This window comes from Rhyacophila brunnea, unplaced genomic scaffold, assembly GCF_057557595.1.
Source record: "Rhyacophila brunnea isolate RB1 unplaced genomic scaffold, BYU_Rbru_1.0 scaffold_20, whole genome shotgun sequence".
Classification (NCBI taxonomy): domain Eukaryota; kingdom Metazoa; phylum Arthropoda; class Insecta; order Trichoptera; family Rhyacophilidae; genus Rhyacophila; species Rhyacophila brunnea.
Genome location: NW_028232860.1, coordinates 11,404,612 through 11,426,016, shown reverse-complemented (window position 1 = coordinate 11,426,016; position 21,405 = coordinate 11,404,612). Strand labels below are relative to the sequence as shown.

The 21,405-nt window shown below is 34.9% G+C and overlaps 1 protein-coding gene across 3 annotated transcripts in view; it reads left to right on the top strand.

The window, feature by feature from the left end:
- The window catches only part of ERR (estrogen-related receptor), a 151,771-nt gene that overhangs the window by 117,799 nt on the left and 12,567 nt on the right, over positions 1 to 21,405 (top strand). For all 3 annotated transcript variants that reach the window (XM_085948615.1, XM_085948616.1, XM_085948614.1), the window contains exon 2: positions 20,977 to 21,144. In XM_085948615.1, the coding sequence (XP_085804741.1) occupies positions 20,986 to 21,144 (159 nt within the window). In that variant the 5' untranslated portion in view covers positions 20,977 to 20,985. The remainder of the gene's footprint in view (positions 1 to 20,976; positions 21,145 to 21,405) is intronic.

The following is a 21,405-nucleotide window of genomic DNA, read 5'->3' as shown; positions in this document are numbered from 1 at the left end:
CAACGCACACGGCTCACCATAGATATTATTATGCACCTATTTGTGTATGGGGACAATGGGTAACGCCACTATTTTAGTAGCGTTATTTTCTCGAATGCTATTATCACTCCGGTAGTACGTCGCAATGATGTCATATGACGTCATGTCGACCGGGCGACTACAACTCGCAAGTTCTAACATAAGGCCCCAGGTAATGTTAAAAGTTGCCAGTTAGCAAATATGTCACTTTATTTATAAACATCTGTAAACCTTATATAATTTTTAATTCAAAAAAATATTTATCAACTACCACCTACTGTCAGTCAATAAAATGGTACCTAATAGTGGAAATTGTAATATAATTAATAAACGGTCGTGTTCTATTAATTCTCATTATTATAGGTAGGTACATACGTCGCAGCTTGGAAGTGATTTTTCGTGCCCTTTCTTTCACCTCGTTACATAAATTTAGAGAAGAATTTTCCTGCCGCAGTGGCTAACGTGTTAAATATCACTATCTCTCGTTCTCACGTATGTTACGTAGGCGAACCAAGCGAGAGAGTAGATTATTTCGCCTTGGCCGTGAAATAAAATTATCTCACCGCTTCTCTTCCCCCTCCCCCTGACAATTTCTTTTCTTCTCATATCGCAGACATTTTCTTTTCTTTGCCTTCTTTATTTGAGGCGTTGGGCGGCGGGTCTCGCTTCGAATACATTTTCGCTTTTCAAAACGTTTCGTAATTATTATTTGTTCGATGTTTGAATTTTGATGATTTGAATAAAGGATGCGGTAGACTTGACGCTTTATAAATTAATGAATTCGATCGAGTTTATGTATGACCTGTAAGGAAATATATTATTCCATAAAACGAAAAAACAATTCTTTATGGGTGTAGGTAACTTAGGTACATACCATATACCGAAGTATATAAAACAACAGGAATAAAGTAAATATGTACCTATCACATTAAGAAAATTGTTATCATTCACAATAGGATATCGCCGCAATACGGACGTAATACTCCACCTCTCTTTAAAAAAACTGTATGTAATATCTCTAAAATGCAATAAATAAAAAAGTTATTTTTACAGCTGCGTTATCGCTCCAGCTTTTGGCAATGTTGAAGTAATAAACTATGCATATTTTTTATTATCTTTTTGGAAATTATAATTTATTTTCCAACAATTTATTGTTGTTTGTCTGCCGTTTTCATTGCGTCTTATCTTATCTATATTTATGGAATTGGAAAAACTTTCGCGGCGTAACCCGTTTCGCATCCATGTTTTAAAATAAAATAGAATTAGACAGGTCTATCAAGTCGACCTATCAAGTCGCAGGTAAAAAAATGTACGATTCTTAATGCGATTAGGTAGGTAGGTACTATGGCAATACTAATGCAATCTTAAAATAATTCAATAAATTATCGATATGCAGTTAGGTATATTATGATCTTTCTGAGATGGGTTTATAGCTGGTGTAGCTTATTAAGCAGATGTAAATAACTCAAATATCATAAAATAAACAAAAACACTTACTTTTAAAAACCATTACAGTCGGACACTATGCAGGTACCTACATATTTTCAGTCAGTCACTAAAACCAAACGTGTTAAGAACGTACCTATGTATTTTATGTTCTATATTATTATGCATTGCTATTTTCCTGTGGATATAATATCTATTCTATTATTATATACCTACTTATAATGTGGATCCTAGGTTCGAATCCTGTTTCTGGCAAATACACATACTTAATTATTATTTTTCAATGTGTGTTTGGCGTCAGAGTATGAATTTAATAGGTTGAGCAAGTGGCTAATATCCATTTCTCGTAAAAACAAAATAATATCAATACAAACATCCACTCTCCGGAGCCCTTGATGATCTTAATATCGGACATGATTTTAAAAATATTACCGGTGACGGAATGTATTAAACAAAACGTGATTTTAATTGAGTCAATAGCTTGACATATTGTTACATATATATATACACACCAATGGCGAAGGGTGGAGATAGGCTGTTAAGATAAACATAAATAGTGCATACTAAACTCAAATCAAACGTAGATATTTGTTTTCATTGAACTACGACTACAATGACGTGGAAAATGTAGATAGTGTTTGTTAGTTTTTCAAATTTAATTAAATCCTGCCTAATCCAAGCCATAGTAGATAATAGTCAAAAAAATATTCGTTTATTTCAAAAATATCTAAAATTATGCCATTAAACAATATACACAAAAACTAACTAACTAACTATCTGTAATATGTATCTTAATTCAACGAAAACAAATAGATATGAATGAAAAGTGTGCACTATTTTTGTCGGATCGCCAATAGCATACCTAAACTAATATGGTTAGGTTTTGATAGGGTGTAATTGAATTTTGAATCTATCAACATCTGCAAATAATTGTATTCTTAGTGCAACGAAAACAAATTTGTACGACTGTAAAAGTTTATTGTGCACTATTTCTGTCGAATCTTAACAGCCTACCTCCACCCCTCGCCACTGATACCTACACTACTCATTAAATTTAATCAGTGGCTAGAATAAATTTGACTCTGAAGTCCAAAAAATACTATTTTTTATTGTGTAAATAATGTAAATCCTCCGCGAAAATAACAAGTATTCGAATGATATGACAATTAATTCTCTTTTTACGATTAACTCATACATAGAAGGGTTAATTTAGTTGATGTTACAAACGTCGTTTTTACAGTGTAATAATACCTAATATCTTGATATTAGATAGTTAATAATAATATAAAAAAATGTGTTATCTAAAAAGTAAATTAACGTCAATAGGCATGAAGGTTATCGTAATGAATAAGTAGTATTATAAAGTGGGCTACTCAAACAAAGTGCTTAGGTATATAAATAATGCTCGAGTGTTCAGAGATTGTGGTAGGCCATGGTAGAGAGCTGTTCGCAACGGAGATGTTTAGTCAAGTTAATTGTTCAACTAATTTTATTTCAGATTGGCATATTGAGATTAAATTAAATTATCATTTCAATATTTTTTGTCACTGTACATTATGTATATAATAAGCTACAGCGACGTCCCTTGGGGGTAGGCAGGTCATTCGTTGCATAGGGGCGGCATATTATCAGGGGCGTCGAATGAAAGAACGGATATACATTTTAGAATTTTTGAGAGCAGTGACTGTTTTCAATAAAGCGGACAAAATTGTCGCATCATCACAAAATAATCGAAGCATAAAAATTCCTGACAACTTAACTACTTATATTGTTGTATGTATTGTAATCATGGCCCGCACAAGGAGGGGGCTAACAAGGCTCTAGCCTGGGGGCCCGGCATAGTGGGTCAACCATATAAGTGAGATAAACACATCGCAATGATGATTTTAAAACATGTAGTTATGCGATTCAATCTTTAATGTGTGTCGATACTCGACAATTATTCAATAATTCAAGTGGACGTGCTAAAAAATCGCTAAAAATATACTAAATATTCTTAATCTTACCTCGAACACCGTTTGGAAAACGTTACTGTAGAGCACCATCACAGAACAATTATTTCTGAGTTCCCTGACCACCATACTGCCTTTAACTGCTCTCGGTTTATGCATTGACGCTCGTTTAATATTGGTGTATTAGTATTACATACACCATTGCACGTGCATAATGCGTGTTTCATTTTCGTAGGACATTCACACATTCAAAACCCTGCATCAAAATGTAGTGTATTGAATATTGCCTATCGGAATTATATTTATTATATTCTGTTCTGTGGCCTAACGTGTGGTAACTAATTAACATTTTACACCAGTTCGCAATTCGCCGATCGCCTCAGGTGATGGTTTGAAAGGTTGATAAGTGCGAAATGCACAGTGATAGATTTAGATAAGTAATGTTTTCATTTTAATACACTCGTTGTGATACTGTGTTGCATCGCATGCATACATTCTGCTGACAGAACATTAAAAATGAGATCACTGCTCAATCTGCATGTATTTATTTTGTTTTGCTACGGCGCTCACAAAATAACCGGCCGACCTTGGCATTGAATTATGTCTGATTGCAGTTTTTGTGATTTTTTTGCGGCCGCAGCGGTCCCAAAAATTACCACCAGGGCCGCAGCTAGACTCGGGCGATTTTATTAAGATGTGCTACACTCGCGCGCCGATTTTACAAGCGCCCTTAATATAACGTTATTATACACAAAATGATTGCACGACGGTAATATCGAACGCACTTTAGTAATAGAATGTTATACTACTGTGTCTAGAGCAGTGGTTCTCACTTGAAATTTAACTGTGGCCGCACAATTGACATTGACAGCTCTGTGGAAACGTCTGGTGGCCGCACCAAATTTCACTTTTGTTGTGATTGAAAAAAGTAAAGGTAAATTTTATTTACGAAACAAATGGATCAATTTATTTATAGACAAGTCCATTTAATTATAGACATTTGAAATTGTAGTACATATCTATTTATTTAAAAATAACGCTAATTGAAATTCCTAAATACTCCTTTTTCCAATGCGAGCCGCATGGCTCCTTCTAAGTTTACATCTTTCAACTGGCTTCGATATTTGTTTTTTATGAAGTGCATGACACTGAATGACCTTTCACAGTATACAGTAGTAGGATAAATCGACAATATTAATAAAGCAATTGCTGCCAATTCTTTGAATTGATTTTATTCTCAGAAACGGACTATTTCACACATGATCTCATCACAAAAACACATAATGGATCACTTGAACGTGGAAAGAAATTTAAGAGAGGTCATGTGTATTCAACCAATTTCAATAAATTTTTGAAAATTTATTCTGTTAAGCGCTGGTGGCCGCACATGAGAACCACTGGTCTAGAGTCTGACCGCTTTACTTATGCGCGAGGTGTAAGGCGTTGTGTGTATTTCCTGTTTGAATACGGCACGAAAAAAAGATTGCTAGAGTTAAAAATTTAGAATATTCTAATACTCAATAAATAAAAAAATCTTAACATTAAAATTGTCTTTCTTTCATCTTTAGTCTCAACGGTCTACGGAACTTCCGGGCGCTTAAAAAGTCAAACTATAAATAACAAACTGACTTTGTCGAGAATTGAGAGATGAAGGCTTCTCCTAGCCCCTTCCACTCTTCTCGGTACATAGTTATTCGCTGCCACGTACATCCACTGGACTTAATGAGTTCGTCGATCCAGCGGGTTTTCTTCGATATCATTGTAGGTATGACTGCATTTATCCAGCGGTTGTCCACTCGCTGACCGACATGTCCAGTCTATTGGCATTTCATCTGCTTGGTGACTTCTATCGCATCGCGTGCCTTTCGATTCACCCTCCCTTGCCACGTTGGCAGGTAATTGTTGAATTATGGTTAACAATGCTGCCTTTGCGATTGACGGATATTTTTGCTGTCGCCTTATTCAAAATTTCTTTCATTAAATTCGACTTCAAAGGAATTATCTGATCTAATATCAATCATTTCTTCTTGAGCTGCCCACGTAGTATGATCATTTTTTAAGGATTTAGCAAATGGTGTTCTTATCCAAGGGTGCCGGACGAAATCCCGAAGGCCGAAATCCCGAATGGCCGAAATCCCGAAATCCCGAAGGCCGAAATCCCGAATGCTGAAATCCCGAATGGCCGAAATCCCGAAAGCCGAAATCTCAAATACTGAAATGCGTTTAAAAAAATCGGTTAGGTACATGTTCAAACACGCGCGTTAACATCATTTTCCTCCCTACTTCAATTATAGTTTGTCAATTTATGGCTACGGCCGTATGTTGTAGCTTAACCACTGGGGAATGCCAAAAGAAATGGCGTATTTCAAAAAAACACTACCTTATTCTTAGGTCAATAGTTATTATAAAGCAATCATTATTCGTAGGATGTTTATCACACTTGAATGGTCAAAGACATAGCTTATAATTAGCATCTTTAGAATTATCTTCAAATGTGTTAATATTGCCCATTTTTTGAATAATAAAATGCTTAATTCTTGTCAAATTTGGGATCACAGAGATTATCAATATAATTTTTTATCGTAAATATTTCACTATAATAATGTCGATATAAATTATACTGATGGTTTTATAAATGCGTTTAAAATTTAATAAATGTGAAAAATCTTAACACCACTGCACATTTATCTACTGAAATATGACTATATTCTAAAACATTAGAGCGAGAGGTTTAAAAGAATACTATTTTATGTAATAAAAATACTTTATGCAGTCATCAAATGTTTAAAATAAATATAAAGGATAATAAGGCTTCAAAATTATATAAATAGATTACCTACAACGTTTAAGGTATGTCCAGGATCATACTTTGAAAATAGAAAATAGCTCAATTTTGACCCACGCTGAGCACGTCCGCCCTTAAGAAAAACTCTCTGCCGAATAAATTATCCTTATAAAGAAGATGTTCTTTATAAATATTTGTCTAAGGTGGAACGGCGATTCGGCAAATGCACCTCTGCCAATCGGATACATTTTTCCACACCGGTCTACCGATCCGAACAATTCTAAGAAAATGTTCATGCAACAGAGTCATCGTGGTTTCTTTTGGTTGTTCATTTTTTTTTCCCGCTTTTTATGCCGACTGCAGCCAAACCGGGAATGCTTTTTGTGCACAACTATAATAATAAAATAATGCAACGCAATTCATGCAGATTTTTCATTATAAAATCATACAAATTATTAATTAATGCACTGAGATGATTAATTTGAATATTATCGCTTTATAATCGACGGAATAAAACCCACACCACCCAATTATTAATTAAACATACATAAATTCTGTTACATGGTACTACCTCCATGACACGGTATAATAAATACCTCCTTTTTTTTCTTAAATAAATCCCCTTGTATATGAAGATTTAACCTACACCTACATAGATTTTATATGAAAGTGAAGCTGACAGCTAATTATTGTATCTAGAGCTCAACAGCGAAGAAGGCTACTGTAGTCTACCTTCCAAGAGAAACTAAAAACATTAAAGGGTTAAGAAAAATTTATACATAATTTGAAAACATCTCATGCTCATGCATATAGGTACACACTAGAAATAATCATTTTGTTGAAAAAATACGACACCCGACGGGACCTGGACCTGTGTCTGCTGGATTCGCGCTAGTATGCATTTCCAATTAAGCTACGGACATCTTAGTTAATTACGACGATTTTAACTAGTAGTTGTTAGGTACATGAAATGTTTATCGAATCGTGTAATAATGTTGGCTACCTGTTTTAGTTCTTATATTAAATTAAGGTAGGTGTCAATTAATTCCTTAATTACAAACTGACGTCGCGGATTACCCCATTATTTAGTTTTTATTACGAACCTACTTAGACTTATGTATAACTAAGTTTTACTAACGTTTACTTAATAAACTATATTTTTCCAAGTATATACCTACAATAGATATAATATGACGTATATTCAATATAAATGAACATTCTATATATTGAATACTTAGGTATACATAATGTTACATTTTCAAATCTTATGTCTTATTCGTTGAATAAAAAAATAGTTTAGAAATATTATCGTCAGAATCTTCAAGTACCAAAATACAATACAAGTTGAATTTAGAATAAATAAAAATATGCTACAGCGCCCACCTGTCTTCAACTTTACTATTGTATTTATACGATTATTTTGAAGGAATTCAGATTTCTTTTGTAAGTCCTTCAGGTCACGTGACCTCAGCCCCGTCTACCGAAATGTATGCAATACGTAGGCTCGAAAGCTGAAACCTAAAACCTTTGCGCATAATCTTATGCAAGAAGGAAAACATTTATATTATATTAGTACTTGTAATGTATGTAGTTCACACAGGTTAAAGCTTCCCACCCATGTAAATAACAATCATAGTTAACCTCAAAATCGACGTATGTTTTTAATACTTAAAATGTAAAATTCCGTGAAATCAGTATACTTTGTAAAATGGCGGCACTCAATACAAAATGGTCGATTGCAAACATATAAAAATGTGTTCGTCGGTGTTGGTCGGTGCGAATACATCCCGTGCACCGACACACGCGCATTGTTTGGCAACGAATGCAACAGAAATGCGGAGTTTACATTGACCCCAAATATATTTCCGTTACTAGCTTTCCCATCCACATAATAATAGCATGCATTTACCTCTGTCTCTCTCTACGGCTGCAGTCTACGGTCTACGCCCCTCTACGCCCGTAGAGCGGGAGCTTTTCGCGTCTACGCCGGGCTAATAGCTATTGTCTATTTTATGCTTGATATTACTAACTAATGTCTAGGTATAGTGTATAATAGGCTATAGTATATTGGCACTATATTATATTGTATTACCCATCAGTAGCGCAGACTATAATATAGGTACTAGACGATTATTTAAATTTTAAAAGATTATAATTAACCTTACGAAATATAATAAATAGGTAAAAATGCTAACATATATTCGTATATTTATTCTATAAGCAGCAGAGCCCCCGTATTTATTAGGATTCACATACACATATAATATAAATACTATATCCAAGTAGGTATATGGAATCTTTTATAACACATAAAGGCTTAGTATAGTACAAAGTTTTGTTTTATGAATTTTGGTGGTGTTTGTCCTTGAAACTTGACAACTTTACTGTCTACTTCATTATTTGAAAAGGGTAATGCTTTTACTATTTAGCCTACCGACGTTTGCACAACAATTATTTTGGACTATAAATAATGTTAGATACATCTAATGGATTTAAGGTTTGTACTATTCCATTTGAGTTCTATCCACTCAAATGGAATTGGTAGTACAAAACTTAAATCCATTAAAAATAAAATTCAAATTCCATCAAGTACCTACCTTCGGTCAATAGTATTAATTTAAATAATGATACAGTTGATGTAAAAACTATGTCAATAATAGTAAAAATTATAACGCTATATTATATATTTAATTTTATAATAATAGTTAAAGTTTGGTTTCGGCTGCACACAACTGGCTCAAAAATAGATTTTAAATAGATTTATATTACCATTTTAGTCTTCTTCTTCTTTCGGTCTGTTTTATTCGGTCTTTTCAGATTTTTGCGAAGTTCAGTTGCAGCTACAAAACAGATTAATAAGACGCGAAAGCTAGTCGTACCAAAGCTCTAAGAATTTTCATTATCGTGTTTGCAGCGGCCACCATCTTGGATTCAAGACATTACACAGGCCGTCTGCCACGGTTTCAATCAACACACTTAGTTAGCCATGATTAGAGAGTACATACAGTATGTATTTCAGGTAGCCATTCAATTCCGTCATTCAAAATCTGACGGACTATTGTTTAATTACAGAAGCCCCAAGACTAATGGAGAACTTTCGTAAAGTAGATATTTATTATGGTATAAAATATAAATACTAAATGACATGCATTTTGACGGGGTGTTTTATATGTAGGAACCGTTTTATAATACTGTAGTCTAAAATTACCAGTATTTCTACGAGATATATAAGTAAGTTCATATTGATTGTAAATACATATTATGTGTTGATATTGCATGCTTTTCTGTTACGCCCCCGGCCGTTACTGCATGCATTCGTGAGTACACCCTGCACCACCCGCTCATTCACAAATCCCCCCTTTCTGTTTACATCCTCCGCAGCATTCTACCCTACCTCGCCTACCCATGATTCACGACTTCATACTTTCGTTTTCGTCTGAAGCTATTACACACTTGTTCCAAACTTTACTTTCGCTAGATTATGTCGCTATGGCATGTAACATGCAACTGAATTCAGTAGGTAGCAGTGGCGAAAACTCCATACTAGGCGATTATTTAAAGCCAACATCCCCAAGAAAAATAATTTTTAATTTGCCAACGACATCTGTCGTATATGTATGAATGCCACAGTGCCATCTCTGTTCAACTATTTGTATGTATCGGATTAGTGTGCGAGGAATGCAGATTTTTTTGTATAGACTTTACCTGACGTGACCTCATCCCCGTCTACCGTAATGTATGCAATAAGGTAGGCTCGAAAGGTGAACTCTAAAAATGCGCATAATATTATTGTCTATGACTGCCGTTTTGTCCAAATTCGTTAATAATAAGGTAATTAAAAAAAAAAATCTATGGCATTCAATCACAAAAATTATAAATATTTTTCATTTAAACATCAGAAACATCTTTAATAGATTTTTTTTATTAAACGTATTTCAACCTATAACAAACGCAATCCGGTTCAGTGCTTTGACGTTTCAGCTACCGATACATCCACTAAGAACGCCGAAATCTCTTAACACCATGCAACTTATTTAGTTTTAATTCTGTTCATATTGGCGACCATAGTTAGTCATTTTGAGTCAGTGTCTCCAAATTTTTAGTTTTAACCTAGTTAGGTTCTTGCAATTGCCAATTAAAACAAATTAACAATAAACAAATAGACTTGAGGACATGTGGGGACTCAAATTCGAAAATCTCATTTGAAATTCTTGAGAAATGGGATTTCATAATAAAAACATCTTTGGAAAAATGCTCAAGAATTCTCGGTTACAACATCTGATAGGACCTAACTAACTCCTTATATTCTGTACCTATATCATTTATTTATATTTATAACATTTGAATTATTTCAATATTTTAATAATAGTATGATTGTCACGTGTGTCCTATTGTTAACATGCTCACTCGATTGGTAACGGATATGATGCAAGCATTGCCGTAAAACGTTTGAAATCGGGCACGTTTTATTCCATTTCAGGGGTGCAAACCTTTTTATGTTTATGATTGTGCATCGCGGATGATTCATTCATAGTGAAAGGAGTAATATTGCTTTCATAAGCGTCACATCCAAATCGACAGGGAACAAAGTAGAGCGAGTTTCTACTTTTGGTGAATTGAATTAATGCTTCATTCACAGTAAATAAGCATGCAGTTACAAAGAGATGTGTCTAGAAACGTCATATCGAAAGAAAAAGTATTGTATTGAAAGTTGTATCCATACTTTTTTGACGGCCCTATGTGGTGTCCACTATCCCCCTTTCAAATTATACGGTTTTGGCTGTACGGAAAAAAATCGAACGGTCAAATTCCGAATCGGCAACAAGTTCACACTCTTTTCTCACTGTACAGTTTATGCACTGTTTTTTCCGTCACTAGCTCAGTTTGTGGTTGAGTGTTGTATTGAGTCATCGGTGACCGTCCGGCGTGGCGGATTGGCGTGAAGAAGAGCATGGCCCTTTTCACATTATACGGCGACGTTTAAAAACCGAAATGGCGTCGTATAGCAGCCGTCCATGGCACTGTATTCACGGCGCCCGGACGGCCACCGATGACTCAGTTGTGTACGTGACCCAATGCACGCTTTCACATTAGACGGTTTTAAATCGTACGGCACAGCACAACACTCAACCACAAACTGAGCTTGCGACGGAAAAAAAACATAGTGTGAAAAGAGCGTGAAATTGTTGCCGATTTGGATTTTTACTGTTCGATTTTTTTCCGTACGGTTAAAACCGTACAGTGTGAATTAAGGGTAAAACAGGAAAACGGCCGTTCAAATATGTAGTGCATTATTTTGACGTCTAAATTAATAAAATTGTCATAGCAAATTTTGAAAATCTATTTTCCGTAGAAAGGTAGAGTCTATGGTCATATTTAGCGTAAATGCTTTAGCCATAGAGTAAGATTTTCGTAAGTTTGTCCGTAATGGAATGGAGAACCTTCACGATGTTCCGACGTATTATCGGCAAGAAAAATACCCTCGGAAGGATTTGCTGTAAAACTCCATCGAATGCACACTTTGAAAATAATTACTGAAATACTACATCGATAAATATATAGATTTCTACTTGTGAGTTATCAATTAATTATAACAATCATCATATTACATCGAATTGCATCATGTAGTCAAAATATATTTGTAAATGTTTCTTCAAGTAAAATAGCGACTTTTTTTCTATTTGAGAAAATTTGTGATGTGTGTTATCTCACGTATTTGGTCGACCCGCCATGCCGGGGCCCCAGGCTAGACCTCTCTCAGCCCCACCTTGTGTGGGCCATGATTGAAGTATTCACGTCCACTTTTTGTGAGCAACGTCCACTGGCGAAATCTACGTGTAATATCTAAATTCACCTTTTGATGCCATACGACTAAAAGAAACTAAAATAAATATGCGTTTAGAACAGAGCGTTGGAGCGGAGCTCTGAGCAAGAGCACGGAGCACTGGAGCAATGGGATTTTACCCGGAGCAGGAGCGGAGCCTGAACACTGAAAAATTGTAGTGGTCCACTGCTCTGGATGTTTTTTTTATTATTAAATTTTCGTCCTAAAATCCAATGAAAATAGTAGGTATATTTTGACACTTTGCAACACTGGAATTGTTTGAGATATGGTAATACTGCCGAGTGATAAATAACCTCACTTTTTGACAGAAGAGGCAAATAATGAGAGACGATGTGCTGTCGGAATTTTGTTTAATAGAATTAATAATGAAAATGACGATTATTTCAAAACTACTTTTTTTTTTAAACATTTGTATACATATAATACTTATTAAAACTTTTTACCTTGAGCGGAGCCGGCGCAAGTATTAGGTCTCGGAGCGGAGCTGGAGCGAAGCAACTCAAAAAAGGGTCCGCTTCAATGCTCTGATTTAGAATCCAAGTCGATTACCTACTCAATTTTGCCAAGTCAATGAGTGCTACTTATCTTCGGGTGATTTTTTAAATTTCCGGGATATATTGCGCAGTCCCGGTTAAAATTGTCAAATTATTTCACGTGTCACCAGAATATTCGTGCGTCCCCGTGCCACAGGTTCGCCACCGCCGTTTCATATGCCATATCTGTTTAATTAATTAAATGATGAATCAAATTAGCATTACAGCAATTAATTATACATACATCACATCTTTTAATTGGTACAATTCAATCGAATTAATGCAGCAATACATATCCAATCACATATTCATAATATTATTATATTAATTTACTGTTTGATAAAGCCCCGCGGTAGAGTAGTGCCAGAGTGGCCTTCTCTGAAGTCGTGGACGTTGCTTTGAATAACATGTTGCTTTTAATATTTTTCATACCATAGCAAGAACCCGATGGGTTGGTAAAACCTGTTAATATAATATATAACCTTAGATTGGGACCGAAAATGGTAATTTATCTTTGCCTTTAAAGTTGTTATCTTTACAGAACACAAGATCACCATGTCATTTCAAGGAATAGGTATAACCACAACTAAAAATCCTGAACTATCCGTGATATCTCATGACTTAACATCCATACCTCCATGTCATGGAAAATGATTCGGAGATCACTGTGCAGAGTAATAATTGCAGATATTTGATTGTTTACTTTATTATAGATTATTTAGAAAAGTAATTGTCCATAGACTACGTATGATATACATATTATTATAATATGTAGATCACAGACCATATAATAAATAGAATATCGATAGGCTATATTCAATACGCCGCATCTTGATGCAGGTTTACCACACGTTAGGCCAAAGAACAGAATATAATAAATAGAATTCCGATAGGCAATATTCAAATACACTACATTTTGATGCATGGTTTTGAATGTGTGAGTGTCCTACGAAAATGAAGCACGCATTATGCACGTGCAATAGTGTGTGTAATACACCAACATTAAATGAGCGTGAATGCATAAAACGAGAGCAGTTTTCAGTATTCGACGTAAAACGTATTCTTGACACGTGTGTAAGTTTAACAAGGATTCTTCCTCACTCGAGTCGGTTACCTGCTGTCGCCTTACCCGTTATGTATTTCAGTAGGTACCCATTATTTCTGAGTTCCCTGATGTAGATACTAAAAGATGCTAAATTACAATAATAAAAAAATCTTTGTGTGGTCAAAAAATCGTTGAAACTCGGTCAATCTCACTGAAATTATAATGGCAAAAAAATCTTTATTTTTCCAAATATCAAAAAAGTACGAGGATCAATCAATATGGTATATTATTCTCAATAATTATTTACATATATTATATCTCTTAAATTAATATTAAGCCTTGTGTGAGTCGTGGTACAAGAGCTTTTTTGGCTAAATTTGAAAACAGATCTGTTTGTCATGTATTTTATAAAGTTACGTAATTAAAAACATGGAAAAGTACTACGTTCAAAGTTTTAAAGAAATATTTTTTACTACCTAGTAACTACCTTTAACAGTGCATGGAATATACGTTTTTTTTGAGAGGGGAAAATACGAACCCAATTGCCTTATTTACCTAGGTACGAGGGTGGGTCAATAATTCCTTAGAAAAAAGCATTAAAACAGTTTTAATTTTTGTATTTTTTTTTATTTCTCAACATAATCTCCTTGGAGCTCAATACACTTGGTTAGACGTTTCTCAATTTTTTTTAAACCGTCAGAAAAATAAGTTTTCGGATGGTCCTCAAAATAAGCGTTTGTCCGATCGATGACTTCTTCATTTGAAAAAAAACGTTGTCCACTTAGCCATTTTTTTAAGTTTGGGAAAAGGAAAAAGTCACTGGGGGCTAAATCTGGCGAATACGGTGGGTGGTCGACCAATTCGAACTTCAATTCTTCAATTTTAGCCATTGATCGTAAACATGTGTGAACACGGGCATTGTCCTGATGAAAGAGGATTTTTTTCTGTTTAAATGAGGCCGTTTTTCTTCAATTTTGTTTTTTAGCTGGTCCAATAAAGATGCATAATAATCCCCTGTTATTGTTTTTCCTTTTTCCAAATAGTCAACGAAAATAATTCCACGTGCATCCCAAAATACAGTAGCCATAACCTTACCAGCTGATTTTACGGTTTTCGCCTTCTTTGGACATGGTTCGCCTTTCGCAATCCACTGCTTTGACTGTTCTTTCGTCTCGGGAGTATAGTGGTGTATCCATGTTTCATCTACAGTCACAAAGCGACGAAAAAATTCATCCGGATTGCGTTGCATGAGCGACAACAGGGCTTTAGAGGCCACCACCCTATTGCGTTTATTGTCGACTGTGAGCATACGCGGCACCCATCTTGCAGAAATTTTTTTCATGCCCAATTTGTCATGTAAAATAGAAATGACGCTACCTTTTGAGATCCCTGTAACCTCAATTATCTCACTCAACTTTAATCTTCGGTCACTTAACACCATATCGTGGATTTTATTGATCATTTCTGGTGTAGTCACCTCTACAGGACGTCCTGAGCGTGGTTCATCCTTTGTTGATGTACGACCACGTTTAAATTCATTTAACCAGTTATAAATAGTTGCAAGTGAAGGAGCAGATATGCCGTGAACTGAATCCAACTCATTTTTTATTTCCTTTGCTGTTAACCCTTTTATATTAAAATGTTTAATAACAGCTCTAAACTCAATTTTCTCCATTTTCCATTTTTCCATTTTCCACAAGCAAATTTTTTTTTAAATGTACGAGAAACACACAACAACCCGACCAATCTGATTGAAACTTCGCAGCATACTGAATCGGTAGTGCCGCTGCATGAAAACAAACCGCTTACAGTACTAGTCGCGCCACCTGTCGGCTTTTCTAAGGACTTATTGACCCACCCTCGTACCTAGTTAAAAAGATTTGTGGTTTGTGTTGTATTATTTATGATTGATATTATAGAAATAAACATCAGAAAATATTGAACTGTGGGTTTTTTAAGCCGTCCCGCTTTTTGAACCTAAATACCGATTTTTGTGACGATGGTAAAAATCCCGATTTGGTAATAATTATCTGGCAACTCTGAAAATTTCCAAGACAAAATTCCGAGTAGGTACTTATCTAATATTATGTCTGCCTTGTTAGATATGAAATTGCTTTTTGAAAGTTTTATTAAATTTCGTGTAAATTAGTCTGGTCTTTTTTTCCGTTTATGGAAGTTTTTTGTCGAGTTTGTTTTTTATGTTATGTAATGTTTTTTTAAAGGAAAATCCACGACATTGTCGTAATATATCAAAGATATTTTGAAGCACGTGCCTCATTAATTGGCCAGTAGCTAATTAAATATAAAATATATAGCTATTTTTGATTTTTTTATATTATCTAATTTAAAAACGTGTCTATTTTTTCTTCTTTGTCAGAACTATTTCACAAGATCTTCAGAAATGTCCTCAACTGATACTGTTCCTCGCCCTCTTTATCCAGTTTATAACGTTTCCTATCTCTTCGTGTGTCATTCACCATTTCTTCGTCTGGCTCTCATTTGCATTCACTGTGTTACTCGTCTATTCTGACCAGACTCTTTGGTGTTCTCTCGCCTGACATTTTTCACAATGTATCCCTTGTCTTATCCCTCAAGCGTGAACATTTTTTCAATAATAGAAGATGAACTATCTGGCAACACAGTTTGCACACATACCTTTGAAAATAAAATAATATTATTTATTTGTAGCAAATTACTTTACTATAACTACATATAGATATTATACAGGACGTCAACTTAAATACAAATGTCACATACTACTTATTTTTTTATTCGATATGCATTTGGTTGTATCATTATTATCAAGACAACATTATAATGATATTAGGTACAACCCAATTAGCTATATGCTAAAAATAAACGCTTAATTGTATTTGTAAAATGGAATTCTTCTACGAAATAAATCGTCACCTCAATACTACAACTAGATAACTTGATTTCCAGTTTTTGAGATAGCTATTGAATATGATTCTACATATCATTCTCTACGAAATGATACAACTAGGTAAGTCATTGGGAATGGGAACTGTATTAATTTTGTGTTTGAAAATATTAGATAAATTTAAAACCATAAATGCATTAAATAATTAATAAAATAACATTTCTAAGTACAATATTTTTTCATACAACTGAACATTATTTAATTGTTCCCAATTAGACAAGCACAATTTTCCATTTTTATTTTAAATAATAATTGTAGGCAATAGCCTAGATTTATGTAAATCAAGTAAAGTTTAAATTTCATTTCCCCAACATTGACCAAATCAGAGTTATCTAGTTGTAGTATTGAGGTGACGAAATGCTTTCGAAATTAATAAAGTGGACATCTTTGCTGAATTGGTAAAATGCATGAACGCGAATTTGCAGAATGCACCTTTTTTTGCAATAAATGTGGAACAATTTTTCAATCACTATCAATATGCTGTGTACACACGTCGTATATTCAAGCGTACACCTGCACACGTTAGCAGACCATGACAACAATACTGTAAAGAAATATACGCTTGAATTACAATGTAGGTAGAGTTAATTTTTATGCCACATTCAGTTGTATACGTATGTTTATGAAAGAATGATATTTGTACGGTCATACACAGATGTTTATGGGCAGGATTGTTTACAAGCGTCCTTTTATTCTTCAGGTACCTACGACCTTGGTAAATCAATGACTATGGCTTACCTATGACATACTCGAAAAGGTGCAATGCCTTAAAACGTACCTACCTCAAAACATTATTAGATAAGTACCTAGTGCATTTGGAGTACTGCAATTTAGATTTTTAATTATTTATAAAATATTAATAAAAACCCTTTGAGATAAGTACCTAGTGCATTTGGAGTACTGCAATTTAGATTTTTAATTATTTATAAAATATTAATAAAAACCCTTTGAGATATATCCACTGAAGGCCGATACTTCTGGCAACTTCCTGCGCGGTGGAGGGAAAGCGAAATCATTACGAAACCAGACGTCTGTTGGGCCCTGCAGGAGGTGGGGGATTCCTTGACTTTTCAGACGTTCTCACACCTTCTTCCGCTCCGAGGAAGGGCGTCGGAGTCGGGTGATTGCGTCATAGACAATCCTGAAAGGATTTTTTTCCGTGGCGCGGATGAAATCCCGCATTTTCTCGTGGCATCGATGAATAGGTATTAATAGTTTGTTGACGACTTGACGTAATATAATATAGCTCACAATAAATTTGAATATAACTTTAATTATGAGATAGAGAATTAAACCATAAAATAATTAATATTTAATGTTGATCTACCGCTGGATGAAGGTCTCCCCTAGATCCTTCCACTCTTCTCGGTCCCCAGTTCTCCGCAACCACGTACAGCCACTGAAATTTATGAGTTCGTTGATGGAGCTTGTTTTACGGCGTCAATGCGGTCGATTAGTGCTCTTTGTGACATATTATAAAGTAAAACAATGATTTCGACCAGTTTTCTCATCACCACATAGGTACTTGTGTGTAGATGAAAAATAATTCCACCGCACGAAGAGAAGTTACGTGCATTTTATTCCTGGTATTGGATTACTTTCTTTATAAACTCCTGTCTATAAAATCTCGTTATTTTTGTAGAAACGTATCTAAATTGAATGTTTTCGCGTGACTGATGTCCACCCTATTCAAATACTAAAAACACCAATTAAAAGAAGTCGGTTTATATGAAGCCAGGTAGGAACCGCGCCAATTTTCATGGCCGATTTTGGCAAAATTCGTGAATTCAAAAATGAAAACCTAACCTAACCTAACAAATAATCCAGTATATCGTATATTAAAAAAAAAATGTTTTCCGCTGGCTTCTTGTAAACCGACAAGAACCAAAGTACATATTAGAAAACTTTTCTTAGCATTGTGTGGTAGAAATTTAATAATGTGTCATTTTGTGAACCATATCTTATTTCATCACCACCGTCAGCCGGGGATACACTGCTGAACGAAGACCTCCCCTAGCACCCCCATTCTTTACGCCCCCTATTTCTTCGCTGCCATATACATCTTCCGAACTTTATGAGTTTATCTTAGGGCGTCACTTTGGGTGTTTATTGCCTCATAGGTGCCACTGTATGACGGCATTTGTCCAACGGCTGTCCACTCGTCGAGCGACATGTCCTTTTGCCTGCTTCCTAATCCATTGGTTCATTTTGTGGTCTTTCCGCTTTATGCTTAACATGCACCTTTCCATACCACGTTACGCTACTCGTATTTTTTTGAATTCATTAACAAAATATCAAATATAGTTATGGGATTGGCTGTAGGTCGATTATCAGTGAAACGCGTGTGAACACTTTCACACAATTTGACTTCCGTTTATTTGATTTTTATAAAAAAATTATGTAAGTGATGTGTAATACTTATGCCTTCTACGGAGGCCTACAATCGACCGAGCTCAGGTGGGAAATTACAGTATCCCCCTCGTAGTGGAATGTATAAAGAAATGGGATCGTGGTAGGTATTGTGATAGAATTTATAATTGGATAAGTATTACACTTAAACTCAAATTACTAATTTAAAGATTTTATCTAATTTGATTTTGATTCTGGCTACTAGTGAAGCAACATAGGTGGCAGTATACTCGTACATAGACACAATAAAGAAAAATTGAAATAATATTCCAATTTCGAATTGTGACACTTCAGCTGAATTTGACAGGTTTTAAAGAATTTTCAGGTCCTACCTATCGCGTCAGTCTTGACAGCGAAACAAAAATATATTTCAAGGACAGGAAAAAAAACTGCAATAATCTCGAAAAAGGGTTCTGACTTGGATCATTGCACCAAAAACGATGCAACTTATCTCGTTGGTAATGTTAGTATTATTCATACCACACACACTATGGAATTATTATGTTTCATACGTGAAAAAGTCTCACGCCGCCGACTGCATGCATAACAGTTCACCCACACTCTGACACGCCGCTCGAATACTAATAGAACGTATGTGTTCATTTGTGGTGGTGCAATATTTTACCTGTGTTGGTGTCCGTCTGTGTGTCGATTTTTTAGCAGTGTTATTTGTGTTCAAGTTCAGGGTCACGTGCATGTCTGCTGGAATTTTTTATCATAAATTATCGTGCGATGGCTGTGTGGGGCAGGGGGGGCGAGGACAGCGATATGATCCGAGGGGGGCTACGGCTGCGGTCGGCCGCGGCTTTTCGGGAATTCAAAATGGCCGTGGGAGGTAACGGAAACCACCGCGACGAAAATTGCGCGGGACTTTTGAAAAAAATAGCCTTTCTTTATGGCTGATAAGTTCTTAGACGTTCCAATTTGGATATCCGTTACCTATTTATTTTAGTGATTATCTATACCCAATCTAAATAATTGAGAAGGTAGGTAGATTCCTAAATTTATTATGGGTCTTCGATGCATTAGAAAGGAAGTGTCGAATACAAATATATAAATAGATAGTAGGTATAACGTGTTCACGGGATTCGATTAAGTGTATTCTGTTTCGACTCAGATTCACAGCAATGTAGAGATAAATAAAATTATGTTATGATTCTGTCCGGGATCAAAGATTGCATGTGATTTTTTTAAAGATATTTTTTTATCTTCCTTCCTATGAAAACCACTAATTGAAATGTATTATAATCAGTGTTGCCAACTGTCATTCACAAAAATATGCCAGAGAGGGTTAGAAAATAAGCCACATGGCAGAAAAATGCTAAATTTCCTCAAATTTTACAGTGTCTAAAAACTATTAAGTACTTCAAAAATTGCTAACATAATATTTTTTTTTCTTTATTTTGCTAACATAATATAATAAGATACTTTTATTACAAGAACAAAATATCGAAGAAGAACTTCGCATTTCACAACAAATGAAATACTTATGTCGTAAAATTTATAAAACATATAAGTATAAAACATTTTCTTTTTTTTATAAAAGTTTTATTACATATGAGAAGTTTTCAGGTGTTTGCGGTGTGGAAAAACGCTAAATCTAACGCCATACGCCAGATGCAAGATTTTCAAGCCAGATGCATACTCAAAAATTGAATGCATGCTATGTTCATAATTATTATATATTTTTGAAAATATTAAAGTGCATCTTTTGCGGATGCATTTTTCGAATCATTTGCATCAGCAAGAGTTATTCCGTAAATAAACCTACCTAGGTATTTTTTTTATAGTTGGTGAAAAACACATGACGAAACCAATACAATTCTTGTTTCAAAGTGCTCTCTTATACCTATAATTGCGTTATTACAACTTGAGTAGACATCAACATCGGTTTGAATTTACAACTATTTCCCAATAAAATGAAAACAATGCAGAACTTCAAAATAACAATATAATATTATAGAAACATTATCTAATTCACGTGTTTTTTTATGATTTCCAGGTGTCTTTGATGTCGGGGGGCGTTGGGGGTGTGGGCGTCTCGGAGGCGCCGAGCGTGGGGGGCGGAGGGACAGGGGAGGCAGCCCTCCAGAGAGTCAAACAGGAAACGGAAGCCTGTTCCCCCTCAACCAACATGTATTCCCCTGGGGCTACGGTCCTGCATCAGGAGGTAAATACACATACAGTATTATCGATTTGGATGCCTGCCTTTTGCTGTTGGTTCTTTTAATTATATTCGAAATATTATATTATTTATAGAATTGTTATGTTTGAGAAATATTGAATTCCGTGACTAATTTATGTAGGTAAGATAAGGTATATATTATGGCAATATTGATTACAAGTGATAGATCTTCAGAGGGATAAAACTAAAATTAATAATAATATGTAAAGATGAACTAACTAGGTTGCAGTGGCGAAGCTGTGGAGA